Source organism: Rhipicephalus sanguineus, chromosome 3 (genome assembly GCF_013339695.2).
Source record: "Rhipicephalus sanguineus isolate Rsan-2018 chromosome 3, BIME_Rsan_1.4, whole genome shotgun sequence".
NCBI lineage: Eukaryota > Metazoa > Arthropoda > Arachnida > Ixodida > Ixodidae > Rhipicephalus > Rhipicephalus sanguineus.
In genome coordinates, this window is record NC_051178.1 from 64,434,849 (window position 1) to 64,459,266 (window position 24,418).

Consider the following 24,418-nt stretch of genomic DNA (forward strand, 5'->3'; position numbering starts at 1 on the left):
TAACATATGCAATATAGCGTGGTAGAAGAGTAAACTAAACACCGAGCGTCGCAAACCGCGAATTGTGTAATCAGGCGTCACACAATGCGAATTGCGCAACGAGAAGGTTGTTGAATGCTTCCAACCCATTACAAAGGGCTCCGCCATAATTCTTCATCGTCATCAGGCACAGCATCAACAAAGTGCGCATAATGCCTTACATGCGTTTAGCAGGTACCACGGCTCTCCGTAGAATGACGAAAAATGGCATAATGCCTGCTTTCCTACTTCTCAAAAATTGCACTGATTTATAGCATAGTGGGTTCCTCGCAAGTGCACTTGTATTAGTTACCAAGCCCATAAGCGCATGATCCATTTCCTCGGGGTCTCAGTAAAGGTCTTCGCCCCCCCCCTCTCTCTCTCCCACGTCAACGTATGTTATACAGTATGGCGGGAGAGGGACATAGCGGCAGGGCGTCACCCAATGCAAATTACATAACTGGTGAGCCGTTTAAAGCTTCCAACCCATTACAAAGGGTTGAGCCATAATTCTTCATCGTCATCAGTCGTCGCGTCAACAAAGTGCACATAATGCTTACAAACGTGTAGCTGGTGCCTCGCTTCTCCGCAGAATGACGGATAATGGCTTAGTAGGTGCTTCCGAACTTCACAAAAATTGTGATTTATGGCGTAGTGGGTACCTTGCTAGTGTACTTGTATTAGTAGCCCCAAGAGAGCTTACAGCGGTGCTTTAGAAACGCCGCTCTTCCAGCTTTCGCTGTGACTGTGCTGCGGTTTCAGCGCAGGCCTGGGGTTTTTATTATTATGATTTTCAGGAAACCTTGCCTCGACACCAGCGAAATAGGACGGTCTATTGTGGTCTATGTAGATTCGCTTGCGAACAGCTCTCTTTGCACTACCCAGTTAGCGCCAGCTACCATGAGAGCGCTGGTGGCTGTGTTTTCCGCATCGCCGCCTGGACAGTCTGACGTCTATAGAAACGTGCGACAGCCTTGCATGAAACTGAATTAGCGAGAAAGGCTGCCAAAGATACACTGAGTAGGGCCTCCAGAAAATTTATCTGCCCTTCCAACTGGGCGCACAATCATTTCGCCAAAATGTGCTGAGAAACATTTTGCCTGCCGAGAGTATTCTGATGTTGATATTTTCATTGCCTGCAGCTTTTTCGTTTCTCGTGGTGTTTGGTAAGGGAATAACTGCTGCCACTATTTTATTGCGACAGTTGGTCCGGTGGTCTGTGGAAAATTCAAGTGAGATTACCTCTTATCGCGCCCCGCGCGCGGCGCGCTGTGGGGGAATTGGAGATGATGAGCGCGAGCGACCAAGGGCGGACGAGGTGAGCATCGGGACGACAAAAGGCCGCGGTTTCCCTTGAAGCGGCTGTTTCCTATAGTGAACCAGGCTTGGAAAGGTCAGGCCGTTGCTCCGCGCCGCAAATGCCGTAAAAGTATGCACGCCTGCCCTATGTTGTAAGCGTGGTGAGTCATGTGACGCACGAAGCGACCCATCAAGACGGTTGGTCACCTCACGTGTGCGGTCCCTGCCGGCATCAATGACACTCCACGCGCCAACAGTTCAGCGCTTGCTCAATTATTTATGTGCTGTTCATCCCGCCACTTTTTGAGAAAGTCAGCGCTCACGCTGATCAAGTGAAATGTGTTCGTGATTGCCTGTGCGCACAGACACCTGCTCGTTAATTTTAATATTACGTCAATCTTTACACCAATATACATGACCACAATACAGCATTTTAACGCGATAGCGTTAGATCTTGTCTCACAGACATTTCGGTGTCGGTATTGGCATCGTTGGTTGTGAGCGAAAAATCATCATTGTCCGTGACCGAAAAATCGCCATGGATGCAAATAATAAAACATAAGAAACGACACTCGAAAAGAACGCACAGGTATACACAGGACGAGCACGAACTAACAACTGTTATGCTTGTTACTTCTCCATGTTCGAGCAGCGCGCTATAACCCAACGCTTAGACATTCTTTTTTTAACTGCGGCACGTGGAGTGACCCCTCACCGTCTCCTGCCGCGCGGTGGCGTTCGACGCACTGTTTACTCGGCGTTCCACATCGTCAGTGGGTACAGAAATGGGCCACTTTTTAGTGCGCATCTCAAGGGCAGCTTTCAAACTGAAGGAAAACGTAGGAGCGATGCTTTAATGCACGCCCTTCGGGAAATCTCGTGGGTGATGCTACGCACACTGAAGCACCTCCGAGATCTGCGTGCCGTTAGTGCTAAATAGTGTATATAAATAGCTCGCCGTTGTTATGCTACACAGCCGAAGGTGCGTGGCCGACTTGTTTAAAGCAGCGCGCTGCGAAGTGAGGGGTCTCAGGATCGAATCCCAGTGGCATGCATACGAAGTTTTTAGATGCGAAGCAGCTTTTGCTCGGAGCTGTGTCCGTCCTTTCACTGGCGACCGTCCACTCGGGAACAATGTGTGCTGGCACGCGCTGGCGCGTTCGAGCCTCTGTAAGGGGCTGGGTAAGACGCTGTGGCCTTTCCCCCTTACACTGTCTCAGCAATCACGTGATGGCGTCGGGGAACGAGATTCTGCAGACGCGCGATGAACGCACGTGCTGGCTGTCTGGCTCGGCGACTGAACATAGTGACAAACGAACCAGAACGCGATGAGGATAAGGCCGGCTATCGCTATAGCGTTCAACTCGTAAAGGCGAAGCTTAAGCGTCCCCAAGCGTCCCCCCGACTAAGAACAGCGAAGCTGTTCTGAGTCGAGGCTTCCCCGCCCGTTGATGGCGTAGCGCTGGTCCCGTGGCACTGCGGTGCGGCGAGTGCGGCACGGTACGAAGAAGGGCTGCGCCAAGATCGACGAAAGCGAGGCTCGGCGGAAAGGCGTATTATTGAGAGGCGCTCAAAGATGGCCGAAGGGGAGGCTTGGTGGAAAGGGTGAACTAATTAGAGGCGCGCCAAGAGAGGAAGTGTCGAGGCTCTGGGAAAGGGTGAACCAATGAGAGGCGCGCTAATATGGGTGAGAGTGAGCCTGACAAAGGGGGTCTCACCCTCACCCATCTTTCGGGTAAAAGATGGGTGAGGGTGAGACCCTCACCCAACTGTAGAGCTGGCTCCATTTTAACAGCGAAGCAGTTTAGCAAATTGTTCCTTGTGAGTCGATTCAGAAAACTATCATCATCATAAATGGGTATGTGCCACTGATCGACTAAATAAGAAGGGGGCAGCAGTTATCCCAACAAATGGCTGCAAAGGAACAGGTTGGTGTGGCAAGGAAATTGGGTAAGTCCCATTACTCACCACCGGTCCACTGAAAATGAAGAAGGCAACAGTTAACCCAACAAATGGCTGCGAAGCGACAACGGCGATCTGAAGAACCCGAATACGTACAACGAGAGAATACTAGTGAACTGGAAAGACAACGGCGGCTTCGAGAAGGCCCCGAAACGATGGAACGTCTACGCCAACGACGACGTGCCTGTAGATCTATGAGAGGTGCGAGCGCTCGGTTTCAGCGCGAGTTTCTGTCTCTGGAGTTTGGACAGCGGTGTCGTATCTGCGACTGTATGTGGTTTAAGTCGAACCTCTCTGCGCTGGGAATAAACATAGAAACAACCTAGCATCACCTAGCTAAAGCCTAGCAAACACCTAGAAGCAACCTACAACCTGCATCACCTAGCTAAGGACTTGAAACAACCTAGAAGCAACCAGATTAGTCTTGAATCGTCCAGTTTCGCTGTTCCAAGCCTTGTGCGGCTTAGTGCAAGCTTCGCTAATATTTTTTATTATTTGAATATCGTACATATCGCTATAATTACTGCCTTTTCGGCCAAGCTGTGACCTTATGACATGGCCCATGTTTTTGTGAATTCTTCGACCGCTTGTAATAACTGGACTTACGCTACTCACGGAGCATACATAAAGCTTTAGTTTATGCTCACTTACATCATCACTGTGGATATCACACGGGCGAGTCCTTTAGATAACCAATAATAAAGCATTTGGGAGCCTGGTTGTCCAGTATCGTTGTAAAACTGTTTTCCATACGAGAACGGAAATCTGGGCGAGTTTCATTCATAGATGGAAGTCTCTTTTGTCATTTGCTAGGTGCTTATTGGGATGAGACAGGTGGATAAATTAGCTTTCAGGTAGCAAAAGCCAAATTGTCACAAAGGCAAAACACGTACTCTATTGCGCACGTTAAACTGACTCAGGACGACCTCTCTATTTGCGCAGGTGTCACAGTTCAAGCTCTGTCTTCCACACCGGTACTGTTCGGCTACTCGGTATGTGCCTTCATTCTTACCAAATTAAGGTGGTGCCATTGTGAAATGAATGAAAGCACTGGAAAAAAGAGCAGAGGGGGACGGGGTCCCAAAAAGCTTGTGAAATTTTCCTTTATTCTTTTCTTTTTTGTTATCCTTTCCACCCTTCCTTTTCTTTCTTTTTCTCTTGTTCGATGAAATTCTTTAATGTAATTTACTTTAACATGTACTAAATTAAAACATACTACTGCTCCACGTCGTCAAATGGGTAGCAAGGCGCAAACCTGTTTCATAGGAGGCGTTCCTTCAAGGCTCATTTAGTTCGTCCAATCGTCAAAGAAAGCCCGTCTATGCAGAGTCACATTCACGCTAAATAAACACATGCACGAGTTCAAAAATACAATAAACACAAGGCCACCTTGTGTATGCCCGTCGGCTTTAAGACGGTCTCATCCTAGGTACGATATAAGACCTGTAAACTTACCTGGCCACAACTCCACCATGCAGCTGGCCTACTTCGAAAGTTTGAGCATGCTTTGGAGATGTTTAAGTAGCCAAGTAGCCATTGCCTCTTGTACTGTAATTTTAAGGGCTCGTTGTGAATGCAGGCACGCTGATATTTTTGCGAGGCCCTTTTTTCAATCTGCCTTTTGACGGAGCCTACACGACATTGGTAGTTCTTACGCTACTCGCCTTCGCCACAGATCTTGATGGTGGCTCTCGAGGACGTGTTTCGTCCGTGATTTCATTGCTGGGACTACCTTTCTCGTGCGCCTATGCCGAGACAAAGACGAATTCTTGTAGTTGCTTTCTTGGCGCACGTATCGGATAATGACTACAAACATGAGCAGGAAGTGCGCGAAGACGCTGCTGAATGGCGAGTGCACCGGGCGTTCGTTTCTTCATGTTTTCCACCTATTTTCGCTCGTCGTCAAAGCTCATGTTTGAGCGGCTCTAGCCGTGCCTTTCCCAATAGAATACTGAGGCACATCCTGAAGCGCATTCTTCACAAAGGATCCAGCTCCGCACTTGTTATCTACTTGACATGCGCGCACGCGCAGACCACCATTTTATTCGCTTTGAAGACAGAACCGTTACCTTAAAACTTCGTTGTGAACCAAGAAACTTCGTTTTCGCCACTCGATTTCTCTGTAGCGATTATGCTCGCGCGTTAACACTTCATTTATGAACTCACTCGACTGGCGAAATATTTATAATTGTTGGGGTTTAACGCTCTGAAACCACGATATGATTATGAGAGACGCCATAGCGGAGGGCTCCGGGAATTTCGACCACCTGGGGTTCTTTAACGAGGATCGAAATCTAAGCACACGGGCCTCAAGCATTTTCGCCTCTATCGAAAATGCTTGAGGCCCGTGTGCCGCCGCGGCCGGGATTCGATCCTGCGACCTGCGGATCAGCAGTCGAGCGCCATAACCACTAGACCAACGCGGCGGATGGGCAAAATACTTGAGATATGAATGCGTTTGAGCGACGGCTGACTGGCTCCCTGAGAGACAATTTAGGCTACTGACGTCAGTGGTCACCTATAAAGTAGTTCCACTGAGGAGACCGCGCAGCGCTCATTGGTGGAAGGGGGAAAAAGTCGCATGGGAAGAGGAGCTCGTTGCAGAGGTCGGCAGACAGTTACCGAATGCTAGGAAGGAGCACATCATAAGCTATTTCTGGCGTAGTGGTGAAGCTTGAGGAAATCCCCATTTGTTTTCATATGCCGAAGTCATTCATTGCTAACGTCTCTCTACGTATTATAGCTAGTTGTCATCATCACCTTTTATTTCCACCAGAGGATGCAAAAGGTGAAAACGAGGACCGGAAAAAAGGCAGGATGTAATACGTTAGGAAGGCTCACTGATAGCCTGAAAGTAATTTATTTATTAAGGCCAAAGCCTCAAATGTCCCGCGAATTGTGAAATCGCAACGAGGTGTGAAAGTGCAACTGTCTAGAATTTTCATAAAATTTTCGCGCAAATCCCAAATAGTCAAACTTTCACAACTCTTGCGCAATCGTGTAGTACAATGCGTGTTTTACGTAAGACACAAACACACCACTGAAAGAAGCACCTTTTACTTTCAGTCTGTTTTAATCCTCAAGTGAAAGCGATAATGCGTATGTCTGTTATCCTGTATGTGACTATAATCTCCATTGAGGCACATGTGGCCTTCTCTTCGTCACCAATGGGGAACAATGTAGTGGTCGACAGCTGTCTGTCTAAGCGCACACGATCACGCAGGCCAAGCCCGATGACGCGCTGGACTTCAACCGACTACAGAACGATTTCGTGGCTTCGATGGTGAACCAACGTCCGGACCGGTTCGTCGGTCTATGCACCGTGCCGATGCAAAGTCCGCAGCTGTCCTGCGAAGAGCTGAAGCGGTGCGTCACCCAGCTGGGCATGCACGGCGTCATTATTGGCTCGCACGTCAACGAATGGACGCTGGCAGACCGAGCACTCGACCCTTTTTACAAGGTGAGTGATTTCCACATCGTTGTATGGTATGAAACCTTACGCCTCATTGACACAGCGTCAAACGGGGCATGCGCTGCTTATCTCGAAGTCGCAGGTATACGATTTGACAGCGTTCTGTAACGTTCTACTAAATAAATAAATAATGAGAGCAGATCAAGCGGCCTAACTGGCAAGCACATACTACTTGTGCAGAAAAACTAGCCACAGAGAAGAAAGTTCATTTTCGGACACAGAGGTGGAACAGCACCAGCTAGCACTGCTGCCCGTCATTCACTATCTCGTTTATCACGGCCGACGCATAAACGGGCATATGCCAACTGTGATAGCTTGGAGTCGACCACGTGTGACAACAGAGCCTGCCCCCGCCTCCCGAATGCAGCGGTGCTTGTCTGTGCAACAGCCAAAGTTCACTGCGCACACCCCCGTTTTGAACGTTTTGAATGAGGACATTCATTTTCTCGCCGTGACTCGCGCTTCAATCTGTCTTGCACTGCTGGCGTCGCAGGCCTAGTGGGCTGCAGCATTTGCTAATGTAAATAAATGTTTAAAACTAATGAGTGTTTACTTCTCTCCTGTAATCGCCCCACTTTCTCGTAGACACGAGATGAAAAAAAAAAACAGTGATCTAAATTTTATTCTTGATAGCTGAATTTTATCATTCTTGACACTGGGATATGAGGAGCATGAACAACGCATATATTTTAAGGCGAAAGCCTTAAGTGCCTCTTCCGAGGCTGGTCGCGGCGTGCGGTGCAAAAACCCACGTGAATTCGATAAACTATCGCATAAAGAAAAATCGTGATTCGAGAGGGAATCGAACGCAGGTATTCCGCATGGCAGTGGAGTATTCTTCCACAAATCCATGCCAGTGCTTGAAACCGCTTTGGAAAAACACCCAATGCAGTCATGTCGGGCAAAAAGTCACGTCAGCGGCTGTGCGAATATTGTGTGGCGCAAGCGTAGAATCTTTATGTATCTTCATCTCTTTCGTCGTCGGCGCTGGAGCCGTCGCCCATGTCGAGAGCAGCGGGGTCGGCGAGCGCACGCGTTGCTGTGTGGGCCGACACGTTCGGGTTCAGGGTGTTCGAAGTTGAGGCTCTCCCGGCTACGCTGGTTTCCTCACATCCAGGCAGGCGGTCGCAAACCTCGTCATCAAGAAGAGCTGCTGTTGGAGGAACCGGACTGAGGAGCCGATGAAGCGTACAACAGGTTTATTTACATGTTTACAGTTTCAAAGTTTGTTTCAGATCCCGTCTCTCATTGCATTCGATTGCGTCCTTTACACCCTTCGCAGTCTCTAGATGCCAGAACTAGGGAAACAGGGGACAACGTTTCTTGCCAATCAGGTCACGTTCCACGGGTCACTCTGCTGGCACCGCCCCCAACACACGCACGCGTATTGTTCTTGCGACGCTGTCTCTTCGTGTAAAACATGCCTCCAGCATGCAGGATGCGGCGAGTCCTTCGTCTCGCTGCTCGACGACCACCCGCGGTGTCGAACGGCGGCCGCAGGCCAGGCTTCCCCTTCGCCCGAGAGCGTGGGGCTGGGCAGCTGGCGCTTATCCGAGCGCAGACGTACTTTCAGCCTCGGACCACTGTGGGGCCTCGGACCGCTGTGGTCTGAGGCCCCATTTCTCTGTATTCGGGGAAACTCGCCGTCGTGACCCTTCCTGGCGCACGGAAGCGCGAAGTGTCGCATTTCGACTCCGGCACCAGTGACAATGGTGTTGTTTCGAGCCCAGCTCAACCTTTCGTGCAAAACTGCAGAGCGCGCCCTCACGCTTTTGTTTTCTCGCTGCACCAATTCGTTTAGAGCGGAAGTATGGTACGTCTATGAACGACCTTCTGGAAAACTGCGGTGATCTTCATGACGACAATGGGGCTGATTTGATCAGCGATAGACATAAAGAAAGATTATTATGAAGCGGCGTATTTTGCTATACCTTGTAAGATTACAGTCCAATAAAAATTTTCGCTGTTTTAACATGGATCCCCTGAATTCTTATGACCAAAGAAAAATTTGTAAGAAGCATTTCCAATCCTCCAAATTTATTTATTTATTCATTTATTCATTCATTAATTCATTAAATTTTATTTATTTATTTATTTATTTATTTATTTATTTATTTATAGCTTAGTGGGCAATTACAGGACATCGTGGGATGCAGCCGTTTTCAGAGTACACACACACACACACAAAAACATGTGCGCAGGCATGCAAGCCTAATGCAACTAGCGCCAACTCAAGCACCAACAACAACAAAAAAACTTCCCTGCTAAAAACATAAAACGCCAAAGTATCGGTGGAAACCTGTTAAAAACACAAATAGCAAATATCGCTATAAACAAAAATTTGCAGTAACATTAACAGAAGTAGAGAACGACAGCATGAGTGAACTGATGTCATCAAATCCGACACACACCGCGAGGAACAAGAATAAGAGGGCAAAAAAATGCACAGCGGGCCAGTATTGTATCTGCATGGTTGGTTAGGCCTGCAAACTATAGACAAAAGGCAACTTCTCAAAGGTAAAGTGGCGGCCCTCTGAGCTGTGGTATTTGGAGCCCATTTCAGCAAATCCGACAAATGCACTTGAAGTAGTCAAAGCTAATTCTGCTTGCTTCATTCCATATAACTACAGCTGTCACGCAAGCACTGGACCCATGAAGGTTTCACTCCAACTACGGTAGCTTGCTTTTGGTTGTAAGCTTTTCCACTATTGTTTATTTCACATAATCTATCACTATGTTCCTACTCTTCATTAAACACTTATTCCCCCTTCCCCTTCTAATGTATCGGCTATGATTTATCATTCCGATAAAGTTGGTGTTATTTCATGTCTAACTAAACATGCAGCGATTCATTTATCCCCAGAACATCTCTCGCCTGGAACCTTCTTCCAGGATCTGTGGTTACACTCACCGATCATCATCAGTTTCGTTGCGCGCTAGCTAACATTGTATAACGAAGCAATCCCGCTTACCTGCTCTCATTGCATTGAGAAGCGAAAATAATGTTTCTGCCCCTTTCCGTAACTCCTTTGGTCTGGATGGCACTAAAAAAAAGAATTAAAATAAAATAAAAAAGGCTTTCATTTGAGCGGTGCACATTTCATTCTAGCAATGTTTGACCTATGCCTTAACTAAGTGCTTCCGTAGCGGCAGTAGAATGGGTCACAACATAGACATGCGCAGGGTTCTCCCTTAGGAGGGGGGGGGGGGCAAGTGTAAGCTTAGGCTCCCCCCTCCACCTGCTCCCTATTGGCAGAGTCCGAAAGAAAACAGGCTTCGCAATGGACGCGAAAATGAAAATGAAGCGACCATGTGCGTATTAGAACGGCCTTCTTTTAGTGCGTGGCTTTCGAGGGAAAAAGCGGGGAAGTAAACAGCTCTAGGAATGCGACGTCAGGCGTCCTCGCCCGCCGTTATAGTCAAAAGCCAGCATGGTCATGACCCTGCAGTTAAAACAATGATGGTGCAGGAACGACTGAGTAAAGGTATTTGGCATTCGGCGCCCCCCTTCGTTTATCAGGGCGAGCGGAAACACTTGAACCCATTCTGATCCAAGTGGTTCCTTCAGGATTTCCGAAGTTTCCTTGCGTAATATCTGGACTCAGCGCTGCCTTTTTAAAGTATATTGATCGCCACATCTCCGTAAATTATTTTACAACCAGCCTTTGTTTCTAGACGCCACGATACCTAACTGATGACTTTCCGTTGATAGCCAGATGAGAGATGCCCTCCTTTTCTTCTCTTTTCTTTTCCTGAATTTTCACAGCGAAATTAGCCTATAGTTTTGAAGAAGAAAACGTCTTATGTCTAGGAGGAAGGAAGAAAACGAGAGAGACGAAAGACAGAGATGTTAGCCGGTTTGGCATAACCGGTATGCTACCGTGCACAGGAGGAAGGGATGCGGGGTATTGAAAGAAGAGTAAAGAAAGAGAGAAAGAGAGGGGAACCCACACGCACACAGATAACTTCACAGCGCAGAGCGGCAGTCTTGTGCGGTATGCGGCATCATTAAAAAGTCTACAGCCGCTCGTGTAAGTCTGTTGTCCTTAGGAATTTGAGCAATGCCTTGGTTGCTTGAATTCTCGATGACTTATCAGGATGACATTGGAGAATTGCTTCTGGTGTCATCGTTCTGTTGTGAAGAGGAGCGAGAACGAATAGTAGGGATCGTCTCTGCGCAGCGTAGCGAGGACAGTCGCAGAAGATATGCTGCAAGGTCTCCTCGGTGCCGCAGGCGTAGCAAAGAGCGTTGTCGGCCATCCCTATCCGAAACGAATATGACTTCGTAAAAGCCACTCTTCGCCATAAGCGGCATAGCAGAGTGGCCTCTCTTCGGCGGAGTCCAGATGGTATTTGAGGTCGCCGCAACTCGTTTAGGTGGTGTTGCCGATAGGTTTGGCTTCCTAAGGTATTCAGTGTTGAGTGCGAAATATTCTTTGCGATCCTTTGAAGCATGGCAGCAGCATCAGACCTTGAAAGGGGTATAGCCTCTTCCTTGTCGCCTTGCAAAGTTGAGCGAGCAGCATATCGGTATGTTCGTTGCCAAGCACGCCGCAGTGACTTGGCAACCATTGAAATGTCACTTGGTGCCCCTTCTCAAATGATATATGAATGAGGTGTCTTATCTCGAATACCAGTTCTTCGTACGGTCCACGCCGCAGGGCTGACAACAGAGATTGTAGGGCTGCTTTGGAGTCACTAAAAATTGACCATCGCTGCGGTTGTTCGCGACTTACAACACAAAGTGCAGCGCGAAGAGCTGTGAGTTCCGCAGCCGTTGTTGTTGTTGGGTGGTCGGTCTTAAAGCTAACAGTTACACCTTTCGCTGGTACATCTACTGCTCCGGGCGAATCACGAATCAAGGCTTCTAACGCAATGTGCGTTTGTATCGGTTGATCCTTGGCGATGACAATAGTCGCCTCTGTTGGCGCACATTTGGGCAGACCTAGGCAAACTCAGAGTGTCTGAGCTTGTGCAGCATGTAGAACGCGAAGATTTGTCTTGCAGGTGTTGGTTAGTACAGGCAGACTATATCTCAGAAACCCGAGAAAGAGTGCTCTGTATAATTCCAACATTGCATCTACTGACATGCCCCAGGTTTTCCCTCCCAGGAACTTGAGCAGCTGGGCAATGGCCGTCAGGCGCTTCTTCAAGTAGGCCACGTGTGGGCTCCAGCTGAGGTTTCTGTCAATAATTATGCGAAGAAATTTGTAGGTTCTGGCATAAGAAATCGACTGCCCGTCAATAGAAATGGCATAGGGTGTCATAGGTTTGCACGTGAACGCCACCAATGCACCTTTCTCCTGGGTTATTCTGAGGCCTTGTTTGCTAAGGTAGAGCGCTGTCAAGGTTGCAGCCTTTTGAAGTCTCGCACGTACTTGAGGTCGTGTAACGGCTGAAGTCCAGACACATATGTCGTATGCGTATATAGATACCTTGATCGTACTTGGCAGGGATTCGACAAGTTGAATGAGGGCGAGGTTGAATAGTATGGAACTTAGTACTCCGCCTTGAGGAACGCCTCGGCAGGTATAGCGTAGTGTGGTGGGGCCGTCTTCGGTGGACACAAAGAATGACCTTGCAGACAGGTAGCTACCAATCCATCGAAGAACTCGACCACTAAGACCAACCACCTCAAGTGCGTCGATAATAGCCTCGTGTACAACATTATCATAGGCGCCTTTCACATTCAAAAACAACGCTGCAGATAGTCGCTTACGTGATCTCTACTGTTGAACGTACGTAACGAGGTCAGGAACATTGTCTATGCATGAAAGGTCACGTCGGAAACCAGCCACGGAGTTTGGATAGATCGTGTAGTGTTCGAGATACTACTCCAGGCCGCCATATATCATTCGTTTCATTATCTTCCCCACGCAGCTGGCCAATGCAATAGGGCGATACGAGGCAAGTGCAGGTGGGACTTACCTTGCTTCAGGAGTGGTACTAATCGGCTTGTCTTCCATTCGCCGGGAACGTCGCCCTCTTGCCACGAGTTGTTGTAGAGTCGCAGTAGTTCTCCCCGCGCGGCCTCTCCAAGATTGCACAAGGCTCGGTACGATATGCCATCTGGCCCTGGAGATGAGGAACGCCTGCATGAAGCTTGTGCTGCCTCGAGTTCCTCCATCGTAAAAGGAAGGTCCATTCGGCTATCACGGAAACAGGGAATGGCACTTCCGGCAACAGGATCTGGACGAACCGCTTGGTCGGTGATCCTCGCGCAAACATCTTCTGCAACTTCAATGTCTTGTCGCTTTTGAAAGAGTGCCAACGCCTTGAAGCGAAAGTGCTGTTCAGGATGGCAGCACAAACCACGCACCGTCCTCCAGATTTGAGAAAGGGGCTTGCGGGGTTCTAATGTCTGGCAAAACGTTGTCCACCGTTGAGAGGCCAATCTGTCCATACGACGCTGAATTTTCTTTTGCATTGCAATCGCCTGGCTGTCCTAAGGTCATGTATGGACTTGGTACGCCGATGTTGTCGTTCCGCACGACGGCGAAGCGCTCGCAGTCGTTCCAATTCTGTATCGAGATCGTTTCGCTTAGAAGGAATCACGATCGGTCGCGTTGCGTCTTGTATTGTGCATTGATTGCTTACTCTAGCCCAGTGGGCAGGCCCGGCCGCTTGGCAAACATTTTCCATACCAGACTTGAAAGTCATTCTGACGGTCTTCTGTAGACAACACTTCGAGAGCCCTTTGATGTGAAGATAGGTAGGAATGGGATCACTTCCGTGTGTCTCAATATCCGAGAACCACTTAACACATCTGGTGAAGGAGCTGGAGACGAAAGTAAGATCAAGGCAGCTACCGTACGTCTCACCTCGAAGAAACGTTGGGCTGCCATCATTCAGGAGAGAAAGGCCATGATTCGAGGCGAAACTTGCCAATCGCCGTCCTCTTGCGTTTGCCCTTGTGCTTCATGCCAGATGATGCGCAATAAAATCTCCTATAATGACCCATGAAGCCAGACATACAGCCAATATACGTTCTAATCTTCGTGAATTAAAAGTACTCAAAGACGATACATAAACGCCTATTAAAGTAAAAATGAGTTTGCTCTTTTTAACAGTCAGACATACATACTGATTGTCGTCATCAGGCGCAGTTGGCTGTAGCAAATAAGTGAGTTCACGCCGAACATAAACGATAATTTTGCTGCATGCCCCATTTGTCGAGGACCTGGCAGCTTCGTACCCCGATAATCTGACTGGTTTCGATATGTTGGCCTCGCAAATGACGATGATGGGGAAACCGTTAGTGTGCACAAATTGACGAAAATCGGAAAGGCGTGATTTGAGCCCTCTCGCATTCCACTGGATGACGGACGCTGTCTTGACTTCCGATCGAAAAGAAGGGTGGTTGGTAGCCATGGCTCTACTCAAGACATTCAAGCACTGGGCTCAAGGCGTCCAGTACTTTGAGTGCACTCCGTGCAGGCGTTGTCCCCATGTCCAACAGGGCCTCTCGAATGGCGCCCATGAGGGAACGAAGCATAGAGATCACTTGACGATGTGCCCTAGGTACGTCATCAGCGGCGGGTGAAGTCTCCAGAAGGCGCTTCACCTCCTGAGGTTCCTTGGCAAGTAATAGTAATAATAATAATAATAATAATAATAATAATAATAATAATAATAATAATAATAATAATAATAATAATAATAATAATAATAATAATAATAATAATGTCTGGGGTTTTACGTCCCAAAACTACAATATGATTATGAGAGACGCCGTAGTGGAGGGCTCCGGAAATTTCGACCATCTGGTGTTCTTTAACGTGCACCTAAATCTAAGTACCATTTCGCCTCTACCATTTCGCCTCCATCGAAGTGCGACCGCCGCGACCGGGATCGAACCCCCGACCTTCGGGTCAGCAGCCGAGCACCGTAACCGTTATTCCCCCACTGCGGACTCCTTGGCAAGTAAGCTGTTCGGAAGCGCAGGCCATTCCTCTGGGGAAAGATTCCTATCCGCTTGTGTCTTTGCGCTGATTGGCCCTTTCGTAGTTTGACTATGTGGTGCCGCATTGGAGTGGGCGAGAGAGTCCATAAAAGTATGGTGATGGAAAAAACAGAATGACAAATGTTCTAAAGTTCGCTATTCTACAAGAAGAGCGTATATGAGGAGAAGACCGCATCGGTACTTTTAAATGCGAAGCATTTATTTACGTACCAGACACTTTTACCGTTTCTATCTATCTATCTATCTATCTATCTATCTATCTATCTATCTATCTATCTATCTATCTATCTATCTATCTATCTATCTATCTATCTATCTATCTATCTATCTATCTATCTATATATATATATATATATATATATATATATATATATATATAGAGAGAGAGAGAGAGAGAGAAACAAGACGGTGCACGTACGAGGAAGCAATATTTTATGCCTAGCGTTTCGGCCGTGGCACGGCCTTCGTCAGAGAATGAATTCATTCTCTGACGAAGGCCATCATTCTCTGACGAAGGCCGAAACGTTAGGCATAAAATATTGCTTCCTCGTACGTGCACCGTCTTGTTTTTCTATACGTACCGGACCCACTGAACTTTCCCATAGAATATATATATATATATATATATATATATATATATATATATATATATATATATATATATATATATATATATATATATATATATATATATATATATATATATGGCGAGCGTAGAGCAAGAAGAAAGGCGCATACCCGGTGACTTCGTGCTTCGCCGTGTTGTATGCGTACGTAACAAATGGCAAAACAGAGTCCCAATTTTTGTGGTCATTGGACACATACATGGCAAGCATGTTGGTCAAGGTGCGATTCGTGCGCTCAGTCAGGCCGTTTGTTTGAGGGTGGTAAGGTGACGAATGCCGATAGTCAGATCCACAAAGGCGTAATAGTTCTTCAACAACATCCGCTGTAAACTGTCGTCCTCGGTCACTAATCACAACACGCGGCGCACCGTGACGAAGAATGACAGAGTGCAGCAGGAAGAATGAGACGTCAGCTGCTGTAGCGGAAGTGAGCGCCGCCGTCTCAGTATATCGCGTCAGGTAGTCCACACACACTATAATCCATCGACACCCAGCAGATGACTTAGGGAAGGGGCCAAGCAAATCGACGCCGATCTTTTCAAAGGGAAGGGTTGGTGGCTTAACTGGCTGCAAGGCACCCGCCTGAGGCGTTGTTGGTTGCTTGTGACGTTGGCAAATAGCACAGCTGGCAACGTACTGTTTTGTTGTCTTCCAGAGCTTGGGCCAGTAGAAACGCTGACGCACACGGTGCAGCGTCCGAGCGAAGCCTAGGTGACCTGATGTAATGTCATCGTGCATGGCGCGAAGGATCTCGGGCCTAAGATTCTGGGGCACGACGAGGAGGAGTGGAGCACCTTCGGTGGAATAGTTCTTCTTGTACAATAAACCTGCGGATATGGTGAAAGGTGAACTCCGTGCTGCTGACCGAGCGGCATCAAGAAGAATCCTTACGGAAGGGTCTTGCTCCTGTTCACGCTTGAAGGCGGCGGCATCGGGAAACTCCGTGGATATTCCGAAAAGATATTCGTCCAAGTCATCCTCCCCATCTCGGGTGCTTGCTGACGGAAGTCGAGATAAACAATCAGCATCGGTGTGACAGCGACCACTCTTGTATGTGACGGAAAAGTCGTATTCTTGCAGCCGTAATGACCAGCGAGCTAACCGGCTGGTGGGGTCGCGTAGTCCAACCAACCAGCAAAGTGAATGGTGGTCGGTGACTATCCTGAAGGGACGGCCGTAAAGGTATGGTCGAAACTTCTGAATGGCGAACACTACCGCGAGGCATTCCATTTCGGTGACGGTATAGTTCCGTTCTGCCTTTGTGAGTGTACGGCTTGCATAGGCGATGACTTGTTGGCGTCCGCTATGTATCTGTACAAGTACCGCTCCAATGCCCACACCACTAGCATCGGTGTGAAGCTCAGATGGTGCCTCAGGATCAAAATGGCGTAAAATTGGAGCAGAGGTAAGTAAAAACTTTAGCTCACTGAACGCAGACTCGCACTCAGCAGTCCATGCGAAGGGTGTGTCCTTGTGAAGCAGAGACGTGAGTGGATGAGCTAGACGTGCAAAGTCCTTGATGAAACGTCGGAAATACGAGCAGAGCCCAAGGAAGCTGCGGAGGTCTTTCACTGTCTTCGGTTGCTCGAAGTCTCGGACGGCGGCAAGCTTCTGAGGGTCGGGACGGATACCTTCCTTGTCGACAAGAAAACCAAGGACAAGCGTTTGACGCTCACCAAAGTGACACTTTTTCGAGTTAAGGATCAGTCCCGCACGGCGGATGCAGTCGTGAATAACTTCAAGCCGTTGGTTGTGCTCGTAGAATGTCTTGCCGTAAATGACCACGTCGTCAAGGTAGCACATGCATATTTCCCATCGGAGGCCGCGAAGGATCGTGTCCATGAATCGCTCGAAGGTTGCCGGAGCATTACACAAGCCAAAGGGCATTACATTAAACTCAAAGAGGCCATCCGGCGTAATGAAAGCGGTCTTCTCTTTGTCTTGTGGGTTCATAGGTATTTGCCAGTAGCCTGAGCGCAAGTCGACAGATGAAAAGTATGAAGCGGAATGTAGGCAGTCTATGGCATCGTCTATTCGGGGAAGCGGATAGACATCCTTTTTCGTTACTGCGTTTAGGCGTCTATAGTCGACGCAGAATCGCCACGAATCATCCTTTTTCTTGACCAGTATAACGGGAGCTGCCCAAGGACTACAGGACTCTTGGATGACACCTTTCTGTAGCATCTCCTTAACTTGGTCGTCGATCACCTTCCTCTCGGTGGGAGAGACGCGGTACGGCTTCTGTCGAATGGGGGCTGCGGCCCCAGTATTGATGCAGTGGTGCACGCGGGACTGCGGTGGTGAAGGCAGACGCTCAGGTTGTGCAAAGTCAAAGACTGAGGCATAGCGCACAAGAAGCTCGTGGAGCGCGCGTTGGTCTGACGAGGGGAGCGACTTGTTGATCATGCCGTTGAACTTTGACGAGTGGTCAGAGAGTGGGGAAGTTTTAGTTTTGTCGGTAGTGACAGCAACTGCACGAATACCCACAGCGGTATCTTCTTCAAAGTACGCCAACTTCAACCCAGCAGGTAAAATAACGGACTCGGAGGACACGTTCACCGTCCACACGTGAGTAGAACCGCCTATACGAGTTGGACAAGTGAACGAGGGACTATAAGGCTTTTCTTTAGCGTGTTAGAGTAGTCCGGCTCAATCAGTCCACAGGACAAGCCTTCACGCGGGCGAGATGAAGTAACTGGAACAAACTTTGCTGTTCGCGCAGGCAAAAGTACATCACTGGACACGGAAAATACCTCAACTCGATCAGATGGCATTTCGTCACAAGCATGTGGTAGTAGATCAGTTCGCAGGGAAATTTCACCGGCTCTGCAGTCTAATGTCGCTCCACAGTCTCGCAAAAAGTCGATTCCAAAAATCACGTCATGAGTAGCGCGTGCTAGCACGGTGAATTCAGTTCGAAACTCCTGTTCACCTACGGTAACCAAAACTGAACATACTCCAACAGGTCGCAACAGTTCGCCGCCAACTCCACGAAATGTGGACTTCCCGTCCCAGGCAAACATCACTTTCTGTCCTAGGCGATTCTTGAAAGAAAGGGACATCACAGACACGGAAGCACCAGTATCTACTAAGGCAACAGTACTAACACCCTCAATACAAACACACACTTTGTTCTTTGACATGACGACAGGCGGAGGAATTTGCGAAGATGACCGTCCTGCGACCTCACCTCCATCGGTCGCACCAGCTAGTTTCCCAGCTGGGGTGGTGTAGGCGGGCGGCGCGGTGATGGCGATCGACGCGTCCGGGTTGGTGGCGGAGTCAGGCTGCGGTCAGTCACTGGAGACGCATTCCTGGGCATGTATTCCCGAGGTGGCAGACGAAAAGGGGTAGCGGGGCCAGATGGTTGCCAGGGTGCGGCGTCTTGCATGCGAAGCGGATACGGACGATCTTTTGCAGTGCGTTGCGGATGACGTCTGCAGTACCTCGAGATGTGTCCCTGAACACCACAATTGAAGCAGACAGGTGGGTTACGGTGGTTCTCGTTGTTGTAGGACACAGGTCTCCTGGGCATTACGTAGTCGGAAGACACTCGCCGAGGCGGCACGTCCTGTCGACGCGTAAAAGTCGTCACTTGAGGCTGTGTCATGGTGCTCTCCACATGGACGTCATCGCGGTTGGTGTATGCAGGTCGCGACCAGGAGACCGGTACTTCCAGATAGCGCTCATCCAATGCACATTGGTGACACACGCGGTTGGCATCTCCACCTTGAAAGTGAGCCAATTCGTCTCTGACAACACGCCGTATCATAGCGGCGAGGTTGTCAGAGGAAGAGATGTCTACGCTTGCTACAGTCGTGACGTTGTCCAGTCGGCCGAACTTCGGAAGTACCCGCCGTGTTTTGAGAGCTTCAAAGGCACGGCAGTGACGCCTCAAGTCGGATGGCGTCGTGACATCTTCCTTAGAGATCAGAAAATTGTAAACATCTTCGGCGATTCCCTTGAGCAAATGTCCCACCTTGTCCTCATCTGACATGTTTGAATTCACTATTCCACGTAGCTTCAGTATCTCTTCTATGTAGGTCGTGCACGTCTCTCCAGGTAGCTGTGCTCGCCGTGAAAGTGTCTGCTCGGCCTTTTTCTTTTTCGAGAGCCAATCACCGAAGCACTTCTTTATTTCGTCGACGAAGTTCTCCCAAGTTGTCAGTACATCCTCATTGTTGTCAAACCACAGAAGTGCAGTTCCGGCAAGGTACAGGACAACATGCGAGAGTTGTGCAGAGGCGCTCCATTCATTAAGGCGGCTCACCCTCTTATAGTGCCGCAACCAGTCGTCGACGTCCTCATCTTCTCTTCCCGAGAATGTGCGCGGCTCCCGATAAGGAGTGCAGGCCGCCTGTCTTGGGCGAGCAGTCTCTTGTGCGGTTCTTTCATGGCCATCATCACGTCTGTCCGCGTCATTCATGGTAACGTCTCCCGGTGGTAGCCCGGCCAACCGTTTACTGCGTCGAGGGGGCGGTAGAGCTCGGTCGTCCAGTGTTACGTACCCCGCACCTCCACCAAAACTGTAACGATGGTATGGATTTATTTACAGGCTGAGAGTAATGAGAGATGTTTGGTGCAGCGCAAGGGACAGGACGGTCAGCCCCACAACGGCTCGCTGCTCGTGCGCCCTTCTCCTTCCTCTTCATCTTGGCTCCAGCGAACTCATGCAGCGTGACAATATATATATATATATATATATATATATCCACCTGGAACACTGTACTCTCTTGGCCTATACCTTGACTTTGTGTATACCAAAATTGGCATTGGAGTGCATTAGTGTATCGCGAACACGATTAGCGGGTCATCACATGAATGACTTGACATACTTGTCGCGTATGTCATGAAACCCTTGAGAGCGGAATGTGTTGCGATGGCAGCCCGGCGACAAAATTATATTCAGATTGTTCGAAAGCAGCCAGGGCTTCATAAGCTCCGTTTCCATAGAAACATATCCACTTGGTCCACCAGTCCCAGTGCTTATTTATGGTAAACACTACGTGAACACTTGCACTCCAACAGCCGCCCTGGCTGAGGCCTTCAACCAAGCATAACATTAAATGGGCGTGTTATGAGGGAATTCACAGCGAATAACCCTTTGACCCTTCGACTTCGTCTCAGCGCACGCATTGCGCTAAACGTGATTGTGTATAGCCCAGTATCACAATCTAAACTTTGCGATTTGGCCTGAATTAGAGTTTCGAGAGGGCGCACTTCCGAGTACGCGAGGTCATCACTTGTCACAATGGTGCAAGGTTATGACAATTATATATTTTATTGTGACCGCTTTTTTCTTGCAGACAGTTCAAGAACTCGGTGTAGGGCTCTTTGTGCATCCTTGGGACATGCCGCCTTCGAAACGCTATGACAAGTACTGGATGCAGTGGCTCGTCGGTGAGTTACGTCCTGAGAAAAAGCCTCCTGAAAAAAAAAATATTGCGAGATTCATGTTAGATGACCATATATGAGCATTAGAAACCGTTCAACGAGGAATGTCACGGGAGTAAACGTACCGACAAGTTTACATTTATTCGTCAGGACACCCTAACGAAGAAAGCCATTTTGTCGAAATGTTGACTCCGGCAGCATTATCATCCATCGATTTATCACCACTTCCAGCGCCCATCTTTCCCTGAACTGCCTTGCTTGTATACCTGTGATCGTGCAATAGCACTTCGGTATTGCTGCACACTGCGGTTCTGTAGAAGCTTGTATATATTTGTAACTATATCTGCGACGCATCGGTAATTGTACTAGCATGTTTCACTTCTCATACTTGAGAGTGAGTAAGGAACGGTAGCCGTTAAACTATCACCGACATGGGGCCAATACCAACCGACCTGTGCGCGAGGAGAAATAGTTCGATATATCAAGTGGTTGGACATGCTTATCTCCCGTAACTGTAAAACCTAAATGAAACTACATGAAATTGTGTGACACCGCTGTCACATGGGCACTTCGGATTGCGATCAGGGCCGATCCGGAGTAGGCTCAATCCGGATCAGATTCCGATACACGGTCAACTTTAATCGAGATCAGGCCCGATCAGGATCAAGACCATCACGATCTGCGCATCGTAATTTCGCTTCCAGATCGCAATTTGGCTGACGTCTGCGTGAAACTCGACCCAGATAAGTTCGGGCCATGTAGCAGCGACCATTGTTGATCGCGATTGAGAAATTCGATCCGGATCGGCCCTCATCGCGATTAAAAGTGCCCGTGTGACACCGCTACAATTCATTATACCATACAGCTAGGTTACTTGCAAGTGATGCAAAAACCGAGGAAAACCCATATTTTGAAGGCAAAACTACGCGCGCAGTATAGACAGTTATTTTTGCCAGCGGCCGCAACTCTTTGTCAGTATAGGTAGCAATGGCGATTTAGATATGCTAGATAGCACAGTGCTTTTCAAGCCCGCTTTCTTTTAAAGTCTCAGGGCGCTAAAGGCTTGTGCCTGCAGTTCCATGTTGAATGTTAACATATGGTGCATTCAATGTCCACTTTCGTTTTCAGGAAGTCATTTCAAATTTTTCAGGAGGTTTGGTGCGTTCCATATCGAGAGTAATTTGTTTTATCGCGGTTCGTTATACCTCAGCACGGCTCTAAATACCTTACCAAATTCAAGTTTGCTATAGTTTTTGGAAAATACAGTGATCAATTGCACTTCGGGGTCTTTGCAAGGGATATAGTCATGTCAACTGAGCGGATACATCCACCATAACTCCTCCATGAAAAAAGGCGACCACATCCTTTCAAGGTTATGTATAGAAATGTTCCCAATCACAAGGTCATGGTCGTATTTCTTTATTATTGTGATAGCAATTATATGGACAGTCTCGGCTGGTTTTCGCCGTCGCCGCCGTCATGCACCGTATATATATATATATATATATATATATATATATATATATATATATATATATATATATATATATATATATATATATATATATATATATATATATAAAAGTTGTACCGCTACGTGCAGAAGTTCGTTCGTTCCTGCATCGATTGTCAGCGCCGCAAAGCTTCAACACACCAGTCACCAGCAGGTCTACAGCCTTTACCTTGCCCTGACCTCCACCACTTTGTTAAGACGTTTATTGACGGCGAGATTGACGGCGACGATGCACAACGACAGAGCGCAGACTCGCAGACTCTCACGAGCACGAGCACGAGGGGCGTGCTCTCCGAGAATAGGCGAAGAGGGTGACCCACTAGGAGGAGCTTGAGAGGACGACCCATTAGAGCTTTCCAATGCTTCTCTACAAAGTATAATATTTCGGAAAGATGCTTCCGAAGCGCGGAATCGAACCAGTGACCTCTCACTCCGCAGCGCGTGGCGCTAACCACTACGCCACAAAGCGCAGATCCTCCAGGTAGCTAACGGCGAGCGTTATATACACACCCTTTACCACTGGCAGGACTCAGAGACGGCAGGCGCTTATGAGCGTTTCTTCATTACCAGCGAGATGGCGCGAGGAGCGCAACGGGCGCATTTAAAAGTCGTCGGGCAGCTCGCTCGCTTATTCTAATATTTGCACAGGGAGAACCTTGTCCTTCCGCTGTCTGCTCGCGCGGTAGTTGCTGCCGGGGGGCAGATGTTTCTACAGCGTAGCAGCGCGTCCATCACGGGCCGCTTTTTTTTGCTATCGCATTCATTGCTTCGTCCTTACGGCGACACTGTGACACTTAGGGGCGAAGCTCCTTAGGGTGTGGGTCGTTCCCTCCTCTGTAGTAGTAGTATGTGTGTATGTAGACAGCTCTAGTTTAATGAATTGCTCACAAGACGGCGTTTCATGCATTTCTTAGAGTTGCTGTTTAAAGATGACAGATGGCGCTTGCATAATGCGAATGGCGCATGTCATTGGATGCCTGCGATCTTAAAAGGCGCTCGCTCTTGGCGCGCTTTCTCTTTCGCTCGGTAGCGGACACTTTCCCTGCATTTCACCGATCACAAAGCGGTGATGATGAAGGGACCACGCAAACTAACAGTACAATAAAAGTTTGATGTTTAATATATACACGGTGTTTCACACTCTTTATATGATGTACTGGGTGAATTTCACGGAAGAGTTTCACGGTTTACCGATGATTCCCTACGGAACTTCGCCCCACTCATCATCATTCACCCCGTGGATATGCTGCGATATTTTTTTTTTGCATCGTCGCTTAGGGCCGTCAATAAACGCCTTTACAATTTATTTATTTATTTATTTATCCATACTGCAACATTCGAAGGTGGTCTGATGCCGTAACACTAAAGCGCGTGGCTCAGGAGGTAAATAACGAAGCTTATGAATCTGAGTGCCTATACACGCATTCATCAAGAAAGAGAGCGCAGGTAAAATGCTGACATTTTTGTCTTCTTGCAGTGCATATTTACCCGTTGTGACTTCACAACATTTATTTACTCACACCACCATTTTTAAAAGGTTCATGAACCAGTTTTTCAAGTAGTCATCCAATGGCCTCGGTATCGGAGTTCATTGTCGCACGAATTGATTGCCGCAAAAACTTTTCGTATCGGTCAAGAACTAGCGGAGTTACAGGGATTTGTCGCATGCTTTAAGTACTTTCACTCTTCTCTCGTCCCGACGAGAGCGCTGGAAGCTACAGAAGGAGGGGTGGTACGGAGGAAAAAGTTACGTAAGCGCGCGTACCTTGAGACCTTGAGCGCGTGTGATGAAACGCAAACGCTCTTTCCCGTTGTGATTCCTCAGTGTGCAAATGTTGCTACTGTGTAATGTTAGTAGACCATGGAGCCCAGCGCCAGCACGCGGCAGCACCCCGTGGCGAGGAGCGCATCGGATTCAAACGCCGCTCTTGATTTACGTCAGCTATCGGCCAATAGCAGCAATCTGCCAATATGATGATACACAGCTGGCGCCCCGCCCACCGGAGAGAGTAAGGACGGGCCTCTGTATGAAGAGAGTGCGCTTGAAGAAGGGGCAACTTCGCACTCCGCTTGTAAAATCACCTTGCCACGCACGACTGTGAGATTTGGCTGAGCTGTTCAAAGCAGCATCTGCTTTCCGCTGTATGTATCAGTTCACCAAGCGAGAGGGT

General features: G+C 48.3%; 1 protein-coding gene across 1 annotated transcript in view; it reads left to right on the forward strand.

Moving 5' to 3' along the window:
• The window catches only part of LOC119386686 (2-amino-3-carboxymuconate-6-semialdehyde decarboxylase), a gene marked incomplete at its 5' end in the record, with an annotated part of 67,561 nt that overhangs the window by 22,284 nt on the left and 20,859 nt on the right, over positions 1 to 24,418 (forward strand). Inside the window, 3 exon segments of the mRNA XM_037653976.2 lie at positions 4,222 to 4,271; positions 6,503 to 6,739; positions 20,647 to 20,740. Coding sequence (XP_037509904.1) covers positions 4,222 to 4,271; positions 6,503 to 6,739; positions 20,647 to 20,740 — 381 coding nt within the window.